Source organism: Gymnodraco acuticeps, unplaced genomic scaffold, assembly GCF_902827175.1.
Source record: "Gymnodraco acuticeps unplaced genomic scaffold, fGymAcu1.1, whole genome shotgun sequence".
NCBI lineage: Eukaryota > Metazoa > Chordata > Actinopteri > Perciformes > Bathydraconidae > Gymnodraco > Gymnodraco acuticeps.
Window position 1 is genome coordinate 33,231 of NW_022990674.1, and position 21,365 is coordinate 54,595.

General features: G+C 45.4%; 1 protein-coding gene across 2 annotated transcripts; it reads right to left on the minus strand.

The window, feature by feature from the left end:
- Positions 1-524: 524 nt before the first annotated feature.
- tab1 (TGF-beta activated kinase 1/MAP3K7 binding protein 1) lies at positions 525-18,863 on the minus strand (the record flags this gene model as incomplete). 2 transcript variants are annotated; one of them, XM_034230069.1, is given in 6 exon segments in its annotated part: positions 525-2,560; positions 11,129-11,282; positions 13,509-13,722; positions 15,426-15,570; positions 16,125-16,236; positions 18,747-18,863. In XM_034230069.1, coding segments are annotated over 6 exon segments (953 nt in total), but the record flags the coding sequence as incomplete, so codon positions are not given.
- Positions 18,864-21,365: the final 2,502 nt, after the last annotated feature.

Here is a 21,365-nt window from a genome sequence, read left to right on the forward strand (position 1 = left end):
TACTCAAGTGCAAGATCTGAGTACTTCTACTTTTACTCAAGTACAAGACCTGAGTACTTCTACTTTACTCAAGTACAAGATCTGAGTACTTCTACTTTTTGTGTGTAGTATTCATGCACAGAGCCTTTTCTATAAACTAAGTGCAGTTGTGCTTCATTCGTCTGGTGATAACTGTGCTTGTATTATGGAAGCAAACGTGGCAATGTGATTAATTTGCATTCATATTTCTCTCGGGTTTCCATAATATTTGGAAGCGTTAATGCTTCGTTGCTTCGTCCACAGCTCTATTAAAACCTAAACTCTAACGGACCAGAAGAAAACCGTTTTAAAGCTTCAAAGGAGGTGAAGAGGATGCATGTCACTGTCTGGTATCTGCACTTCAACACCTCTTTACCATCAGATTAGAAAGGGAATGTTTTAAGTCAAGCACATGTATTTTTGGAAAGAGGATCAGACTGGTGTTGGAAAATGACTCCGGAGCATTGTTTATATACATATATCTTGTTATAAATAAGACAAGCTCATTAAAAAAGCTCCAGGCATGACTCTTCTTTAATGCGGTGCAATGAAAGAGACACTTCTCTAAACTATTATTAAAACAGAAATGTGACAATTTGGTGAAAATCAAGACATAAAACTGGCATTTTTCACAAGTTCTCAGATTCATCGTAACAACGAGGCTATCGAGTCTTTTTGGGTTAAACTTTCATTACAAATAAAAAAGTACTTTTGAAACACATCCATAGAGTCCTTATAAGGCCTTGCAGTACATTGTGTCATCGGATTACTTTTTGCAGATACATGTTTACAATCTCGAGTTTTCACAATCACTAATAACCGGCATCTAAAACAGAAACATATTTATTCACCAGTTCCTCCCAGTCTCATGGTGGTTATTGGCCCACTGGTTCCATGTGTCCTCGTGCACTTTAGTCCTTTATAATCCACGTGCCAGGAAGCCGTTTCTTTGCATCTTGTTTCCTCCGAGTCCTCCTCACGGTAAAACCAAATTAACGCTCCACGCACACGCGATATTCAACGTAATATGTTTTAAAACGGTTAAAAAAAAGGGGGAAATGGCTTAAATTGCTTTGAGTTTCTTCCATGCATGGTGACTGACAGAGAGGTGCAGGAATGAGTCCTAAAACCTCGGAATTAGTCATTTTGTCTGCATTTTGGTTCGCTTATCACAAAGTCAATGGGTTTCTGGATGTGTTTTTGGTTAAAAGCCTCAAATAATGTCTTAAAAACGGGACGACGAAGAAATACCACATCCCTGCACCTCTCTATTAAGGGTGATGAATACAAAATCTGAAGTGAGAATGAAAAATGTTCTGTTGCATCTCCTTCCCGAGAGGAAAGTAATTTTTTACACATTAAAAGCGTTTCGTCGCTCATCCCAACCCCCGTTTTAAAGTCTTTTTTCAAACCGTGTCCCTGAGAACAGTCTGTCTCTTTGCTTCTGGAGTCCTCCTCACGGTGAAACTAATTAACGCTCCACGAACCGAGATATTTTACATATTATTCAACGGTACAAGTGAAATGGCTTGAATTGCTTTGAGTTTCTTCCATGCATGGTGACTGATAGAGAGGTGCAGGAATGATTCCTAAAACCTCGGAATTAGTCAGTTTCTTTGCATTTTGGTTCGCTTATCACAAAGTCAATGGGTTTCTGGATGTGTTTTTGGTTAGAAGCCTCAAATAATGTCTTAAAAAACTGAGTGTCTAAATGAGACGACGAAGAAATACCACATCCTGCACCTCTCTATTAAGTGTGATGAATACAAAATCTGAAGTGAGAATGAAAAATGTTCTGTTGCATCTCCTTCCCGTTACGACAGTTATTTTCCACATTAAAAGCGTCTCATCGCTCATCCCAACCCCCGTTTTAAAGTCTTTTTTTCAAACCGTGTCCCGAGAACTCTGAAGTCTGTCTCTTTGTATCTCCCCTTCCTCCTCCTCCTCCTCCCTGTTAGGACACTTATTTGTTACACATTAAAAGCGTCTCATCGCTCATCCCAACCCCCGTTTTAAAATATTAGTCATTTTTTTCAATCCGTGTCCCAAGAACTCTGAAGTCTGTCTCTTTGTATCTCCCCTCTTCTTCCACCTCTTACTCTTCATCTTCATCCCCTTCCTCCTCAGGACACTTATTTGTGAGACGGGGAGAGTTCCTCCGTATGTCGTACATAAAAAGAAAAACATTAAAAGCATATTCATCGGTCATCCCAACCCCCGTTTAAAATCGCTGATCCCAACCCCCGTTTAAAATATTAGTCTTTTTTTTCAATCCGTGTCCCAGAGAACAGTCTGTATCTCCCCTCTTCTTCTTCCTCTTCCTCCTCCTCCTCACTGGGGTCCCAGTCCCCCCCCCTCGCTGTGGTCGCTCCCCCACAGCCGGTAGAACTGGGTGAAGTCGACGTACGGAGGGACCCTCCCCGTCTCATCGGGCTGAGCCGCCTGACTGCCTCTCTGCCGGAAGAGGCTGCCGTCCCCCGAGCTGGAGCTGGAGCTCTGGGTCTGAGTGTTGGTGGACTGGAGGGTGGCTGTGGGACTCTGACTGCTGGGGAGGAAGAGGAGGGAGGAAGAGGAGGGGAGAGGGAGAGGAGGAGGGGGGGAGGTGGGGAAGGAGAACATGGAGGTGGAGATGGGGAGAGGAGAGAAGACAGGGGAGAAAGGGAGTTCAATTATAGGCTGCAGGATGTCAACAGAGGAGTGAAGGGTGGGGGGGGGAAACGAGCTGGAGGAGGAAGGACGGAGAGGAAGAGGAGAAGACATGAAGACGGAGGAAAACCAGGAGAATAACGAAGGGAGAGAAAGTCGTGGCCAACGGGAAACGGTAAGGAGAAGGGAATAAGTGAGAGAAACAGGAAAGAAAAGGGGAATTACAGAGAGTAAAACAAGAACATGTAAAAACAGAAAATGTAGAAGAAAACAGAAAAATAAACAGAGAGGAAATGGTTAGGTCAAAGGGGGAAACAGAGAGGAGGACGGAAGTACAGAGGAGAAGATATAAAACCAAGAGAACAACGGAGGGAGACGTCGTGGAAATTGGGAAATGGTAAGGAGAGAAACAGGAAAGAAACAGTAGAACAAAAGAGAGGAAAACGGTGAAACGGTGGAGGAAAAGGGAATTACAGAAAGTAAAACAAGAAGGAAAACATAGGAAAAGATAGAGGATAAAGGAAAGGAAAAGGTAGAGGATAAAGGAAAGGAAAAGGTAGAGTAGAAAGGAAAGGAAAAGGTAGAGGAGAAAGGAAAGGAAAAGGTAGAGGATAAAGGAAAGGAAAAGGTAGAGGATAAAGGAAAGGAAAAGGTAGAGGAGAAAGGAAAGGAAAAGGTAGAGGAGAAAGGAAAGGAAAAGGTAGAGGAGAAAGGAAAGGAAAAGGTAGAGTAGAAAGGAAAGGAAAAGGTAGAGGACAAAGGAAAGGAAAAGGTAGAGGAGAAAGGAAAGGAAAAGGTAGAGTAGAAAGGAAAGGAAAAGGTAGAGGACAAAGGAAAGGAAAAGGTAGAGGAGAAAGGAAAGGAAAAGGTAGAGTAGAAAGGAAAGGAAAAGGTAGGGGAGAAAGGAAAGGAAAAGGTAGAGGAGAAAGGAAAGGAAAAGGTAGAGGAGAAAGGAAAGGAAAAGGTAGAGGAGAAAGGAAAGGAAAACAGGAACAATAGAAAAGACGCCGGAGAGAATAACAAAGAGGTAGAGGTTAACGGAGAGGAGAGGACGCGGAGGATTGAAAAACGGGAACAAGAGAAACCGATGTGAGTCGGACAGAAACACGACGGAGAGAAAGAGAAGTGATCTGTGCAGACGAAGAGCAAAATGCAAAACAAAAGGGTGCTCCCGCAGCTTGATGAAGGTCTTTGAATGCCACTCGGAACAAAAGACAAACGTTTTAAAATCAAAAGAAACCAAAAGACAACACATTAATTACCCTGCCAAAAAAGCACGAATACACATCGCCTGTTTCAGACGGCTAATCGTGGACGGAGAGCCATGTGCACTTATTGTTCATTTAGTTTAGATTTGTAATTCTGTTAATTATGCGATTTGCGGGTCATTCTGTAAATCACTGTTTAAGGCGAGACACTCCAGGTGAATAGGGTACTTTTTAAACTTAAAGATATCAGCTAGACATTTCTCCAGTTAGTTACTTACATTAAGACAATTGTTTTTTGTATTACAACTTTAATGAAATAGCATGTTTAAATATGCAAATTAGCCATAATCTATCATATTTTAACACATTTCAGGAACACATATCTGAACATTGGATAAAGCTAGGATCAACATTCTTGTTTCATTTTGTAGTCATATTATAATCTAAAGTTTTTACAGAAGGGATTTTGGATATCTTTCAGATATCCTTCAGAATATGGATAGGAATATAACTGGAAGGTTTGGTGTATGTAAGGGCTACTGAGGTGGACATTTCGGGCTTAGAGCAGAGTCCTGCACGGGTCTGATTTTCAAGACCCGCTCCCGCGACGTGCAATACCGAACCCGCCCCGCTACCCGCACATATTGCCAATTAGTTCTGCAACCCGACCCGTCGGCACAGGATCCGCAACCATATATGAGCAGTGAAAACGTGCAATTATTAACACACGCAGTTGCATATTTGTCTCAAAAAGCGTGGGATGTTGGTTATTTTCTCCATCTAGGAACCAGAAGCCTCCAGACGTTGGATTTCGCTCTTGAGGAAGTGTTATTGAAAATGCTGTATTCTCCGCTAGAGAGCTTCACCTCAGCCATTTAGAATGTGGCGCTCAGCAGCAGATTGATGCGCTGCAGAGGTTATGATTATGCGCGGCCCCGCGGGGGAGAGGTCTGAGGATTTAAACATTAAACTAAATTATTATTATTTTTAATATATTTATTATGCAACACCCGCGACCCGACCCGCATCATCTTTGTTTTACCCAGAGCCGAACCCGGAAAAAATACCAGTAGGGTAGGAGAAAAAACTCATTTTGAGAAAACGACCCTTAAAAAGGTCCCATGCCCATTTCTACTGATCATAGTTCCATTGTTGAGGTCTCCTAGAATATATTTCAATTGTGCAATTTTCCAAACTCTCATTGGTTTCTCAAACAGCATCTCTGTTTAGTGTATTCACTCTCTGTCCTACACGGCTTGTTGGAGCTCCTGCCTACCCCTCCCTGTGAGCCCAGTGGCCGTCTGCAAGACAGCGAAACCCAGCCCGAAACACACACACACACACACACCCGCAGCCTGGCTGGGAGTTTGTGTGTGTGCCCAGGCTGAGTTCTGCGGTGTCTCGCTATCTCGCCGACCCCACACCGGTGAACCAGCTCAGAGTGTCCTGCTCCTCGCAGCAGAGAGCCTTGCAACGTCCCGCCGAGTGTGTGTGTGTGAGGAAGTCCGCGAATTGGTCCGAACGTAATGGCTCCGCGGACGTAACGGCTCCCCGGACGTAACGGCCCTCCGGATTGGTCAATTTGGACCAATCTGCGGAGCCGTTACGTTACTATACCCGAAATACGTCACTATACCCAAGAAGTAATCAATGGAAAAAGGGAAATCTCCAACGAGGCGTTCTGGGGCAGCACAGACAGGTCAGTGTGCATCTGGACCCGGTGACAACATTACCTATTGACGCAGCAACCACTGTAAGTTATATTCTTGTTTAATTAGACTTCTCGGTTTCATTTATTCGACTCTGTATAATTGTTACTGTAGCTTAAACGGCTAAATCGCTTTTGAGAGATTTTAAATCTCAGATCTGCTCAGGCGAAACCTGCTTTACAGCTCTCAGCACTCAAGCCTGCATTATTAACATAGGCAGGGCCAGTCTATTGTCGCCCATCAGCTGTAGATAGTTAACTAATTAACTTCAGCTGTGAGAACTGAGCAATCAGGCGTCCATTTCGGGTAGCTCTTTCCTGGAGCGTCAGCTTCAGCGGCAGACAGGCTAAGACTGACAAAGACATTAGAGTCCTACAGGAGTAAGACTGACAAAGACATTAGAGTCCTACAGGAGTCACGAGGGAGGCAAAGAGGAGGCAAATCCTACTTTGATTGAGCTAAGTATCGTTGGTGTTTTTATTTTTTAATTTAGTTGTTTAGCACTTAATGCTATAATCATGTGTATTTTCTCCATTCCTGTTCATGTGTCTTCTCGCAATTATCACTGGCCCCGTGTATCTTGTAATCGATATAACCGGCCTGCTCTCGTCTATCCCACATGCTCCACTGAGATCCAACATCTAGTTTCAGGTGGCCTGTGGAACTGCCAGTCAGCTGTTCCTAAGGCTGACTTCATCTCTGGCTACACCTCCCTGCAGTCTCTGGATTTCCTTGCTCTCACTGAGACCTGGATTACTCCATTCAACACATCCACCCCAGCAGCTCTCTCCACTGCATATTCCTTCTCCCATACACCCAGACCCACTGGTAGAGGAGGTGGCACTGGTCTCCTGCTCTCTCCCAAATGGAGCTTTTCCCTCTTCAAGCTACCTAACTTTACTCCTTCCACCTTTGAGTTCCATGCCGTCACAGTAACCCATCCTATACAGTTAACCATTGTTGTTCTCTACCGTCCACCAGGCGCCTTGGGGGTCTTCTTGGAGGAGTTAGATAATCTCCTCTCACACATCCCTGAAACCGGCCCTCCCGCTGTACTTCTCGGAGACTTCAACCTCCAGATGGGGAAGATAGACGAACTAACATCTCTGTTAACCGCCTTTGCTTTCTCACTCTCTCCGTCCCCACCGACTCATAAAGCTGGCAATGTCCTTGATCTCATATTCTCAAGGAACTGCGCTACTTCTAACCTCTCTGTAAACCCGCTCCACACATCCGATCACTTCTTCATTTCATTCTCTCTATCCCTTTCCAAATATAACAAACTAATCTCTTCCCATCCTACACTTGTCCGTCGTAACCTTCGCTCCCTCTCTCCCTCTACCTTTGCCTCGTCGGTGCTCTCAGCCCTCCCTTCCTCTGATTCGTTCCAACTACTGCCTCCAAACTCTGCTGCAGAAACTCTCCTCTCTACTCTCTCATCCACTCTGGACTCGCTCTGTCCTCTGACATCTCGGCAGGCTCGTCAGTCCCCTCCGGCTCCCTGGCTAAATGATGCACTGCGTGCTAATAGAACCGTCCTTAGGGCAGCAGAGCGGAAATGGTGGAAATCCAAACACCGTGACGACCTCCTAACCTATCAAGCTCTCCTCTCCTCTTTCTCTGCTTCAGATCTCTCAGGCAAAAAGCACTTTCTTTCAAGATAAGATCCAATCTTCCTATTCCAATCCTAAAAAACTATTTTCCATCTTCTCCACCCTCTTGGACCCTCCAAAAGCTCCTCCCCCCTCCTCACTTCTGTCAAGCGACTTTGTTACCCCACTTTGAAAAAAGGTTAATGATATTCGCTCTTCTTTTTCTGACTCACCTCTACTCACCGCTGGGTCACCAGACCCTCCTTCCACCAACACACTAACCTCCTTTTCCCCTCTCTCTCCAAGTGAGGTTCTTACCCTCATTACCTCTGCCCGCCCTACCACCTGTCCTCTGGACCCTATCCCTTCAAACCTCCTTCAGACTATCGCTCCTGATATTCTACCGTTTCTCACCCATTTCATCAACACTTCTCTAACTTCTGGTCACTTTCCAAACAGTCTCAAGGAGGCAAGAGTAAACCCTCTCCTAAAGAAACCCACTCTCAACCCGTCATGATGTTATAAACTACAGGCCTGTCTCTCTCCTCCCGTTCCTGTCTAAATCACTTGAACGCGCTGTCTTTAAACAACTCTCCTGTTATCTCAATCAGAACAACCTTCTGGATCCGCACCAGTCTGGTTTCAAGGCAGGTCACTCCACAGAAACTGCTCTCATTGCTGTCACGGAGGAACTGCACACTGCCAAAACTGCATCCCTCTCCTCTGTCATCATCCTGTTGGACCTGTCTGCTGCATTCGACACGGTGAATCATCAGATCCTCCTTCGCACTCTCCAAAAACTTGGAGTTTCTGGCTCTGCACTTTCCCTCCTCACCTCATACCTGAAAGACCGTACCTACAGGGTGACTTGGAGAGGGTCTGAGTCCGACCCTTGTCAATTAACTACGGGGGTCCCTCAGGGCTCTGTTCTTGGTCCCCTCCTCTTCTCCTTGTACACAAACTCGCTCGGATCAGTCATTAGCCCGCATGGTTTTTCTTACCACTGCTACGCTGACGACACCCAATTAATTCTGTCCTTTCCCCGCTCAGAGACCCAGGTCGTCGCGCGCATCTCTGCTTGTCTGGCTGACATCTCTCAGTGGATGTCTGCTCACCACCTCAAGCTCAACCTTGACAAGACTGAGCTGCTCTTCCTCCCGGGAAAAGATTGTCCCACTCTTGACCTAACAATCAACATCGGCACCTCAGTTGTTTCCCCGACTCAGACTGCAAGGAATCTGGGTGTGACCCTAGATAACAACCTGTCCTTCACTGCAAACATCGCTGCTACAACCCGCTGCTGCAGATACACGCTTTACAACATCAGGAAGATACGTCCCCAGCTGACTCAGAAAGCGACTCAGGTTCTGGTCCAGGCTCTCGTCATCTCACGCCTAGACTACTGCAACTCCCTCCTGGCTGGTCTACCTGCATGTGCCATCCGACCTCTGCAGCTCATCCAGAATGCAGCGGCTCGTCTGGTTTTCAACCTTCCTAAATTCTCCCACACCACTCCGCTTCTCCGCTCCCTTCACTGGCTTCCGGTAACTGCTAGAATCCACTTCAAGACACTGGTACTTGCGTACCATGCTGCGAATGGATCTGGCCCTTCCTACATCCAGGACATGGTTAAACCGTACACCCCAGCGCGTGCACTACGCTCTGCATCAGCCAAACGACTCGTTGCGCCCTCGCTGCGAGGGGGACCCAAGTTCCCATCGGCGAAAACACGTGGGTTTGCTATCCTGGCTCCAAGATGGTGGAATGAGCTCCCCATTGACATCAGGACGGCAGATAGCTTGCACATCTTCCGGCGCAAACTGAAAACTCATCTCTTTCGACTCCACTTCGAGCGTTAGAACGATTAACGAAGCACTTTTATACTAATAAAGGACTGAATTACCTAAAGCCAGTTGAGTAGCACTTGAAATATTTGGCTCTATGAAACCTGATATACTTATATGATTCTGTTTTCTTCAAGGTTGTGTCTTCCTGGTCGAATGTACTTATTGTAAGTCGCTTTGGACAAAAGCGTCAGCTAAATGCAATGTAATGTAATGTAATGTAATGTAATGTCTTCTCTGTGTTAGAGGTTTACTCGCTACAGGGTGCACTTTGAGGGTTTGTGACTCTGCAGACCGTTTACATGCAGAACAACCTTCATAACACAAGGGGACGGGTAATAACCGGAAAAGCATGACATGGGACCTTTAAAGAATGCTGTGTGGCGCTACCTAAACCCTCCTGTTCTTTGGATGACAGCTTGCGTTTTTTGGTTTAAGACCCCTTTGTACTTTCACGATTGGTTGCTGATACAAAGGAAATGACCATATTTGGATCCGATGAGATTGTGCAGCTCATTGAGCTTTCCAACGATACCTCTGATGACATGGGGCAAACAGTGGTCGCGGTACTTTATGTTACGTTAGAACGCAAATAGACAAACTATAGTAAAATAAACACCTAAATGTGTATTTTTCCTTCCAAAGGCCTGAAAGAAAACATGTTATGGAATCAAAATAGCACAACATTTCACAGTTCATGAAAAACCATGTTATTGCCGGCCGTGTCTCGCCTTAAAACTGATATTTTGAGATTTACACGAAAAACCAAAGTCAGAAAAATGTAGGAATGAAATCCTTCTTCCCATGTTCTAACAACATTTTAATATGAACACTTTAAAAAAATGCCTTTCTGGAGAGATGTTACCATTTACATGCACTAACACCTATAAAAAGACACTACAGGGAGGAGAAAAACCCTCCAAAAAACATCCAGAGCCCCTTTAAACTGCACTTCACATTGTGTGTAAGAAAACCTCGTCCTTTTGACTCGGAAATTATTCTTTTTTAGACGCAATAAAAAGGGAATTATGTTGCTGTTCGGAAAGAATAAGCATTAATGATTGCCACGGTGAGCAGCTTCTGATACGATCCGGTCCCAAATCAGAGTTAAATGGCCCCCGGGGGGTATACAGATTTAATTGAAGCCATATGTTAACATTACAGTGTGTGGAGTACGATGTTAGAATATTCTATCAGCTGTAGATCGGCAGGAAACACAACGGGAGAGTGAAAACGCTGCCTAGGCATAAATACACACTCACCTAACATAAATAGAGCCAGAATAAACTCTACAGACGGGGAAGAACTAAACTCACAACAGCAGAGAAGAGGGAGGGAAGATTTAAAGTTAAACTACAGGAGCCTAAAGGGTCAAAAAGGAGACAAAGATCTGTGTAGATTTAATAGCTTTTTGAGTCGTCGGAACAATTCCAAACCGCCCCCTACACCCTTTTGTATTTCAAATGTAAAGTACAGTGGCTTCAAGCTGAGAGAAGTTCTTGTGGTCAGAATCACCATGTAGCGTTGATCAATAATTGCATTTATTTTTACAGTTTTGCAGCAGTCTATTGACGGGACGTGTTATTTGAGATAGCTTAAGAAATATAAAATAGACAATGCCTTGATGATGTCATTCTTTTTGATCTGATCAAATTTGACCAAGATATTGAAAAATCTTCTTTAGACTTTAGACTATTTTGCAGTAATCATTTAGTGCTTCTCTATAAACTAGCTTCTGTTTAAAACTAGGGACCCATGCGTGCACAGAAGTTGATTAGCTGTTTGTGGCTAACACTGGTGCTAGCATTGATAAAACCTTTACTGCTAATTGAGTATTTTGTGTAAAATTCTAGTACGAGCAAAATGCAGATTCATAGTTGGATCAGTTTGTGTTATTTACTGTATCTTAGGGGAGATTAGGTGTCGTTATTATTGCTATTTTGTATACACAAATGCTAAAATGGTGCATTCAAGGGCAGGGATACACATCAAGTTCTTATGTTCAAGTGAAAAAAAGACTGTGAAAATGTGTCTGATCTAGAGCATGCAATGGAGTACAAATCAAGCTATTTAACAGCACAAATGGGACCAGGAGTGAAAAACAAGCTTACCCAGGGGTGGGGGTGCCCTCCTCCAGCGTGGAGGCGGTGTTGGTGCCGTTGGTGAGAGTATTCTGGGATGGCATGACGAGTGAGAGCATGACGCTGGTCTTACTGGTGCTCAGACTGTTGGAGTACGGCACCGACACCGGGTAGATACGGCCACCTGAGAGGAGGACACGTGGAATCATTAAAGGTCTCCTATCATGCAAAATGCACTTTGTGATGTCTTTTATACATCACCATGTGTCCCCGCTGTCTCCCCGGTGTGTCCCCGGTGTGTCCCCGGTGTGTCCCCGCTGTCTCCCCGGTGTGTCCCCGCTGTCTCCCCGGTGTCTCCCCGGTGTCCCCCCGGTGTGTCAGGAGACTCACAAAGTGTCAGAAATACAACCCTCTCTCTTTTCCTCCGTACCCACATCTCTAAAAATGGGGCTACAACGGAGCTGATCCAGATTTGCGTCCCATATGAAGTAATATCGGACCCTATCAGAAACGTTGCTATCAGAAACAATGCGCGACGTGTTTTGGACATAATATGGTCTTTGTTTACATTAGCATCGCTAACACTAAGAGCTAACCTGTACTGGAGAGCAGCGTTTCCGCCAGGGGGGAGTCTTGCCGTCATTTTACGCTCTTATTCAGCTCGGAACGCCCTGAACTCGAGCCGAGGGCGTCCACATTTTTTTATAATCTGAGAGAAGATCGAGAGTTTTTATCGCTTGAAATGACGAAAAGGAAAAAGGACAAGGACATCCCTCTGTTGGAGGGGCAAAGGAGTCTGGTGGGATTCTTTTCGCCGCCTGCAAAGCGTGTTCCTGTGACGAAAAAGAAAAAGCACCGCTGCATCTTCCAAGGACCATGCCAGGAGGGGTGTCCCTGTCGGCAGGGAGACGTTAAGAGATAGTATAAGGGACGGTGCAATTAAAAATTCAAGTCACGTGACAGGACGTGACGTGACCCTCCCCCCCGCTCTCGGGGTGGACGCCCTCTCAGCCCTGGTCTGGCGGAAACACTGCTGGAGAGAGTATGTGTGAAAAAGCAGGAAATCGTTAATGTGTTCGTTAATGCGTTAAAAAAAATTAACGCCACTAATTATTTTAACACGATTAACGCATGTGTATTTTTTTTCCTCTGCCGCCTCGTAGTTTCAGAGCGCATCGAGTTTATAATACCATCTACAAGCTGATGCTGACAGCCCCGCTCCTGCCGCCCGCTTGTGGCAGACCACACTTCCACGCTCACCGGCAGGCACCGACTGGCTGTTGGGAGGACCGGGAGGGTGTGTGTATGTGTGGCCCGAGCGAGCGAGTGAGAGAGAGACCTTACGTGCATTGTTGTTGTTAGCATCTGGTGCTAGCTAGCTGCGCTAACGGATATAAGGAGCTGTTTAAATGAAAACAGAGGAGCGACATTTTGCCACAACTGCGCCTTGACTTTATGCAGGAAGCCATTGTACGAAAAGTCAGCACACTCAGCTCGGATAGTGCGCAACATGATTGCAGCGTCCAGGCAGCTCCCGTTCGAGCATATGCCTTGAGTTGCACATAGCTCCAACGATGCAACACACACACACACACACACACACACACACACACACACACACACACACACACACACACACACACACACACACACACACACACACACACACACACACACACACACACACACACACACACACACACACACACACACACACACACACACACACACACACACACACACACACACACACACACACACACACACACACACACACACACACACACACACACACACACACACACACACACACACACACACACACACACACACACACCACACACACACACACACACACACACACACACACACACACACACACACACACACACACACAGTATTGTATGAGAGAGCTTCCAGGTTGTTGTGTTTAATATTCATGAGAATATTTCTCATTGTTCAAATGATAATAAACATTTGCATAAAGCATATTTGTCCACTCATATGTTGATAAGAGTATTAAAAACTTGAAAAATATTCCTCTAAGGTACATTTAGAACAGATAAAAAATGTGCGATTATTTTGCGATTAATCGTGATTAACTATTTTAATCGACTGACAGCCCTAATTTTTACATATCTGAGACCCATAATATATGCCTAAAAATAGCATAATAGGAGACCTTTAAGATGGACTAGTGATTATATCTGACTTGCAGAGTTTCAGCTCCTTCTGTACATTCTTGTTGATATATTGTGATTTTAAAAAGGTGTGTATTATCATCTGGACAACAGCTGGAAATTAGCAATGTTGGCTAAAGCTTTCCATTTACTGTTTTTTGTGACAGTTGATTAACGGGGACTGTCCACGACACTATAAACAAATAAACTAAATTAGTATATTTTCCTACTCGGATTAGTGGGGGTTCCTCCCTCGGCCAGCGGGTAGTCGAGCGTTCGGATCAGCAGCGTCATGTCTTCGTGTCGGCTGCAGAAAGTCGCTCTCTGTCGTCCGGACACGTAGACGTCGTGATGGAGACGTTTGATTCGCTCCACCACGGACTGAGCCACCGCCTCCAAACTGTTCTGCAACGCCAGCTCTGCAGCCACCATCGCCACGATCTCCTGAGAGAGAAGAGACGCCGAGAGGAAGAGAGGTGTTAGGAGAACTAAAGGAGAACATGAGGAGGAGGATATAGAGGAATGAATACAACATGTAGGGGAAAGAAAACGAAAATGGTGAAGAAATCAAGATGGAAAAGTTACAAAAAAAACAATTTTTGTAACAAGAGAAGGTCAAGTACGACAAGAGACGCAGAGAGATAGAAAGACTGATGTTAGGAGAACTAAAGGAGACGAGGAGGATATACAGAAAATAAATACAAAAAGTAGGGGAAAGAAAACTAAATTGGTGAAGAAAACAAAACGGAAAAGTTACAAAAAACACCATGTCAAAGCTCCCATGTCATGCTTCTCCGGTTATCACCCGTCCCCTTGTGTTATGAAGGTTTCTCTGCATGTAAACGGTCTACAGAGTCACAAACCCTCAAAGTGCACCCTGCAGCGAGTAAACCTCTAACACAGAGAAGACCTGTCTGTGCTGCCCCAGAACGCCTCGTTGGACATTTATCTTTTTCCATTGTTTACTTCTTGGGCATAGTGACGTATTTCGGGTATAGTGACGTAACGGCCAAATGGACCAATCTGCGGAGCCGTTACGTTTGGACCAATCTGCGGACTTCCTCACACACACACACACTCGGCGGGACGTTGCGAGGCTCGCTGCGAGGAGCGGAGACGGTGAGCTGGCTCACTGGTGTGGGGTCGGCGAGACACCGCGGAACTCAGCCTGGGCACACACACAAACTCCAAGCCAGGCTGCGGGTGTGTGTGTTCGGGCTAGGTTTCGCTGTGTCTCGCAGACAGCCACTGGGCTCACAGGGGGGGGGGCAGGAGCTCCAACAAGCCGTTTAGGACAGAGAGTGAATACACATACTTTACAGAGATGCTGTTTGAGAAATCAACGTGAGTTTGGAACATTGCACAATGTGAATCTATTCTAGTAGAGCTCAACAATGGAACTATGATCAGTGGAAATGGCCACGGGACCTTTAAGTTGGTAAAGTAGGGTTTCAATTTGGAAAAAAAGTCAGCTTGTTTAAAACCAAACATGGCTTTGCTTTGTAGTCACATGTCTATTTGTTTCTCTTAGTTTGATGAGAACAAACACCTCTAAAGAACTTAAGACGACGTGGATGATAAGAAATTAAACCACAGGAGGGAAACTGTTAAAAAGCTGAAGAGAAAGCAAGATGATTTAGTACAAAAGGGAAATTAATAAAACAAATTAACCAAAAAAAGAGTAGGTTAAGTAGAGTCACTTTATGAGTCCCCTCTCTCCCCCCTCTCTTAAAAACGTATTTTATTTAAGGCATTAAAATAATCTGTCGGACCCTGCTCTAATACAGAACTTGAATACTGTACCAGGAAAGACATCCAAAAAAATGGGTTAGTACAAGAAGTGTCTCGATGTCATGATGACTTGAAGTAAACGGTTATTTTGTGTTTTTTTGTAATTATTGAATGTTCTTGTATTTTAATGTGTGAGTTTTTTTATACCTCGGGACTGTGGGAAACAGTATTTCGATCTTTCTGTGTGTACAAAGATATTTTGAGATTGACAATAAAGTTGACGATGACTGATGACGTCAATGTGAAGAAGAAAATAGGAGGAGATGTTTCTGAAGTAGTTAGTGGAGACACATCAATGCAGGAATGTAAAGGCAGCAGGTGAGGGAGAGTGTTCAGGGTGCGTTGGATTCCCTCACCTGGTTGGCCTGTTCGGGGCCGTGTGCAGACTCCAGAGCGTTGATGAGTCCTTCAGACATCAGCAGCAGGAAGCCCGTCACGTTCTCCAGACTCTGAACGCCGTGGATCTCCGGCTCCGAGATCACCGGCTTACCCTTCGCCACACTGAAGATACAAATCAATAATTCAACTTTATTCAAGATTCAAGGCTTTTATTTTCATGTGTGCATAGCTACTAGGGGTGGGGGAAATAATCGATACAGCAGAGTATCGCGATACTTTGCGTGGCGCTATTGTATCGATACACGGACGCCAAGTATCGATATTTTATGATATAAACTGTAGCAAATCCCTCCGGAAGATGGTCGTACACTTGACTGATGATTTCTAATATATTGAAAACTCAAAACACCAACGTGAGAGCTACACAAAGACACGAAACAACAAATGAAGCTCATACAATAGAGCAAGAACGTTTTTTAAATGCATTCCACACTATGGTACGATCTGCTATTGGTATCGCCTCTCTGCGGCAGATGTATATAAGTATGTGTGTATGTGTGTATGTATGTGTGTATGTATGTATGTATGTATGTATGTGTATGTATGTATGTATGTATGTATGTATGTACGTATGTATGTATGTATGTATGTATACAGTAGATTTGTATGATTAGGTATTTGCTGCATGTATATTAGTTTGAGCTTTGCAATGTTACCTGAGCAGGTCGATATCGTTGTAGTTGAATTTAACTCGATAATCTCCAAGTCTTCGGGTGCTGCTCTGACCTGAGATCAGACCTGTCTGCCTCACACGGGCCGAATCCACACCTGGAACAGACAGGAGGAGGAGGAGGAGGAGGAGGAGGAGGAGGAGGAGGAGGAGGAGGAGGAGGAGGTGAGGAGGAGGCATTAAAGAGAGGAGGAGGCAGGGTTCCTGCAGGTTTCACCAACTCAAATGTAAGACTTTTTAAGACCACTTTGAATAGAATTTAAGACCTATTTCACGGCAGGAAAGCATGAAGGAAAATTGTTATGAAAGAAGAAATACTTTTTAAGGCCCCGCGGGAACCTTGGGAGGAGGAAGAGAGGAAGAGAAGGTAAGGAGAGATTAAAGAGAGGAGGAGGAGGAGGTGAGGACAAACAGAGGGTGACAGCAGAAGAAGAGGAGGATAACGCAATAAGTGGAAGGAAATGGGAGTGAATATATCAGAGAGGTCACCTTCAGATGATAATGGAGTCACTGCCATTTCATTTAGATCAGGTGTGTGTGCAGCATGGAGGCTGAAGCTACAGATCAGGTGTGTGTGCAGCATGGAGGCTGAAGCTACAGATCAGGTGTGTGTGCAGCATGGAGGCTGAAGCTACAGATCAGGTGTGTGCAGCATGGAGGCTGAAGCTACAGATCAGGTGTGTGTGTGCAGCATGGAGGCTGAAGCTACAGATCAGGTGTGTGTGCAGCATGGAGGCTAAAGCTACATTAGATCAGGTGTGTGTGCAGCATGGAGGCTGAAGCTACATTAGATCAGGTGTGTGTGCAGCATGGAGGCTGAAGCTACAGATCAGGTGTGTGTGCAGCATGGAGGCTGAAGCTACAGATCAGGTGTGTGCAGCATGGAGGCTGAAGCTACAGATCAGGTGTGTGTGCAGCATGGAGGCTGAAGCTACAGATCAGGTGTGTGCAGCATGGAGGCTGAAGCTACAGATCAGGTGTGTGTGCAGCATGGAGGCTGAAGCTACAGATCAGGTGTGTGTGCAGCATGGAGGCTAAAGCTACAGATCAGGTGTGTGCAGCATGGAGGCTGAAGCTACAGATCAGGTGTGTGTGCAGCATGGAGGCTGAAGCTACAGATCAGGTGTGTGTGCAGCATGGAGGCTGAAGCTACAGATCAGGTGTGTGTGCAGCATGGAGGCTAAAGCTACAGATCAGGTGTGTGTGCAGCATGGAGGCTGAAGCTACAGATCAGGTGTGTGTGCAGCATGGAGGCTGAAGCTACAGATCAGGTGTGTGCAGCATGGAGGCTGAAGCTACAGATCAGGTGTGTGTGCAGCATGGAGGCTAAAGCTACAGATCAGGTGTGTGTGCAGCATGGAGGCTGAAGCTACAGATCAGGTGTGTGTGCAGCATGGAGGCTGAAGCTACAGATCAGGTGTGTGCAGCATGGAGGCTGAAGCTACAGATCAGGTGTGTGCAGCATGGAGGCTGAAGCTACAGATCAGGTGTGTGTGCAGCATGGAGGCTGAAGCTACAGATCAGGTGTGTGTGCAGCATGGAGGCTGAAGCTACAGATCAGGTGTGTGTGCAGCATCGAGGCTGAAGCTACAGATCAGGTGTGTGTGCAGCATGGAGGCTGAAGCTACAGATCAGGTGTGTGTGCAGCATGGAGGCTGAAGCTACAGATCAGGTGTGTGCAGCATGGAGGCTGAAGCTACAGATCAGGTGTGTGTGCAGCATGGAGGCTGAAGCTACAGATCAGGTGTGTGTGCAGCATGGAGGCTGAAGCTAAGATCAGGTGGTGTGTGCAGCATGGAGGCTGAGCTACAGATCAGGTGTGTGTGCAGCATCGAGGCTGAAGCTACAGATCAGGTGTGTGTGCAGCATGGAGGCTGAAGCTACAGATCAGGTGTGTGTGCAGCATCGAGGCTGAAGCTACAGATCAGGTGTGTGTGCAGCATGGAGGCTGAAGCTACAGATCAGGTGTGTGTGCAGCATCGAGGCTGAAGCTACAGATCAGGTGTGTGTGTGCAGCATGGAGGCTGAAGCTACAGATCAGGTGTGTGTGCAGCATGGAGGCTGAAGCTACAGATCAGGTGTGTGTGCAGCATGGAGGCTGAAGCTACAGATCAGGTGTGTGTGCAGCATGGAGGCTGAAGCTACAGATCAGGTGTGTGCAGCATGGAGGCTGAAGCTACAGATCAGGTGTGTGCAGCATGGAGGCTGAAGCTACAGATCAGGTGTGTGCAGCATGGAGGCTGAAGCTACAGATCAGGTGTGTGCAGCATGGAGGCTGAAGCTACAGATCAGGTGTGTGCAGCATGGAGGCTGAAGCTACAGATCAGGTGTGTGCAGCATGGAGGCTGAAGCTACAGATCAGGTGTGTGTGCAGCATGGAGGCTGAAGCTACATTAGATCAGGTGTGTGTGCAGCATGGAGGCTGAAGCTACATTAGATCAGGTGTGTGTGTGCAGCATGGAGGCTGAAGCTACAGATCAGGTGTGTGTGCAGCATGGAGGCTGAAGCTACAGATCAGGTGTGTGTGCAGCATGGAGGCTGAAGCTATATGGTGTTATATAAGGTCACGATTAACCCTCAATATGATCTGTAGCTCCTGAGGTCTCACCCAGAGCAGCGAGTCTCTGCAGCTCCTCCTCGTTCTCCGTGTTGTGCGGGCGTCCGATCTGAAGAACCTGGTTCTGCCCGTCGCTGCTCGACTTACACAGAAGAGCCCGGTTGGTTCCTGAAGACACGGGGACACATGCAGACGGTCACAAAACAGGAGGGAGGAGGACTTTTAAAGGTCACCTATTGTGCAAAATCCACTCCTACAAGTTGGATCGGCCGCGGGAGACGACGGGACACACCAACCTGAGTAGGGCGCCGCGAATGCCCGACTCCCAAAATCGGGTTGGTGTGTCAGGGCCTTTAAGATAAGGGGAGGAACGTCTATAAATAGTCATGTCTTCAAATTCTTTACTCATCAGTACAAACCCAAAGATTTACACTTTAAATTGATATAAAAAGTTTTAAAAAGTGTGCAATCTCCAGACATAAGAAGCTGAAAAATAAATGTTCTGCCTCAAAAATGATCAAAAATAAATATGATTTTTCTGTAAATATGCTAATCGTTGCCATTCAAAAGTAATTTAACTGTAATATAACAAACGCTGGGGCCACCGAGCAGACGTCTGATGAGGCAAACCTGAACTCTACACACATTTTAGGATCTTTAAATAGCCGGAGTAGTGTGTGTTGCAGACGACAGAGTGTAAACTCTCTTAGGTTAATAGTGAGCTGTCGTTGGCTCTTTTCTTGCTGTAATAAATGCTAATTTCCCCTCTTATGTGGCACGAATTCTGATTCTTAGATAATGCAATAATCGTCATGTTCTTATGTGCCCATGCAACACACATGTATATGCTCGCTATCCATGCCTGTTGTATGTCCATATACCTTTGTCTATCTGCCCACACACACACACACACACACACACACACACACACACACACACACACACACACACACACACACACACACACACACACACACACACACACACACACACACACACACACACACACACACACACACACACACACACACACCACACACACACACACACACACACACACACACACACACACACACACACACACACACACACACACACACACACACACACACACACACACACACACACACACACACACCACACACCACGTAACCTTGAATGACACCACTGTTGCGCAGATGTTCTTCATTACGATTATTATTACTGTCTGCTGCTTCTTATTGGCACTATTTAATATTGTAACATACTGTACATCTGTAAAATAAAACTCAGTATATATATACACTTTGAATACTGTTATCTGTCCGCTATCTATCTCTACATGTTCCACTTGTTTTGTATAATACTGCTACTTGTGGTGTCTTCCTTGTATTGATTTGTATTATTTATAATGTGCGTGTGACCCATGAAAACTAGGGGTGCACCGAATGGGAAATTCTTGGCCGAAACCGATACCGAAAATAGGAAACAGTTGGCCGAAAACCGAATGCCGAAAGGCCGAAAATGATTAATAGAAATATATATATATAATGTATACATTTTTTACCAATGTTGTTCAGCTACCTGATTATGGAAATAGACATGATTATGGCAAAACTTCACTTAAATAATAATCACTATTATGGGTCCATAAACATTTATTCAGCACTTTTGAATGCATACAGTACATTTATATATGTCATGTATTATTGCTAAAAAACATTATATCGCAGTCTTAGTGTCGCCAACTCGTTTCTAATATGCAAAGACAACAAATGCGTCTATGATGTATTTTCGATCAGACCAGATCTCTCTCCCCCGTCTGTGTGCGAGGGGGCGGGGCAGTTTACACACACGCAGCTGCTACATGCAGCGGAGCACACTGCGGAGATGGCGGAGAGAACGCGCTCCGAGGTGTGGTTAAACTTTACCCGTCTCGATGTGGAGAATACTTGTTACCATAAGTGCAATAAGAGTTTAGCATGTAAGGGCGCACGAGCAATTTGTCTAAACATTTAGCAAAAGTGCACCGCATGCAGACGGAGGAATGTACCGGGTTCGACCGTCTTTCTAGCAGCTCTGTAGCTCCATCCACGAGTAACGTTTCCACGTCAGGTGTTATGTATGCTAGCAGCAACACACGGAGTTAACTCCATGATACAAACATGGGTTAATGATTAGAGGTAACTGAGTTATTTAGTTTGTTAAAATTTCAGCTATTCTGTTTACAGTCTGTCATCAGATTATTTAATACGATTTGTTAAAGGCTCAGGGCAATCTCGATGACAAAGGTCAATGCCCCCCCCCCCCCCTGTGAGCCAGCCGCGAGCATGGTCGCCGCGTCTTTATTACGTCATCACAACAACACGTTAGGTTACCAACGTAAGCCTGTTCTGACATTCGGTGATATTTTTTCGGCCGAAAGCCGAAAGGGCCTTTTTAACCATTTTCGGCCGATAATTTTCGGTGGCCGAATATTCGGTGCATCCCTAATGAAAACCTGTTAAGCCCGATGCCCCCTCGGGCGGGGAAATATTAGTATCATCACTGAGCGATCCGAACTCGCGACAGGGGAAACGAAAACAGACATCACAACACGTAGCTTCACGGAGGAAGCTTTTTACCTTATCTGTTGTCTTCTGATCAAAAGTTGTGTTCAATGGCATTAAAACGATGAAAACGCTGCTGAAG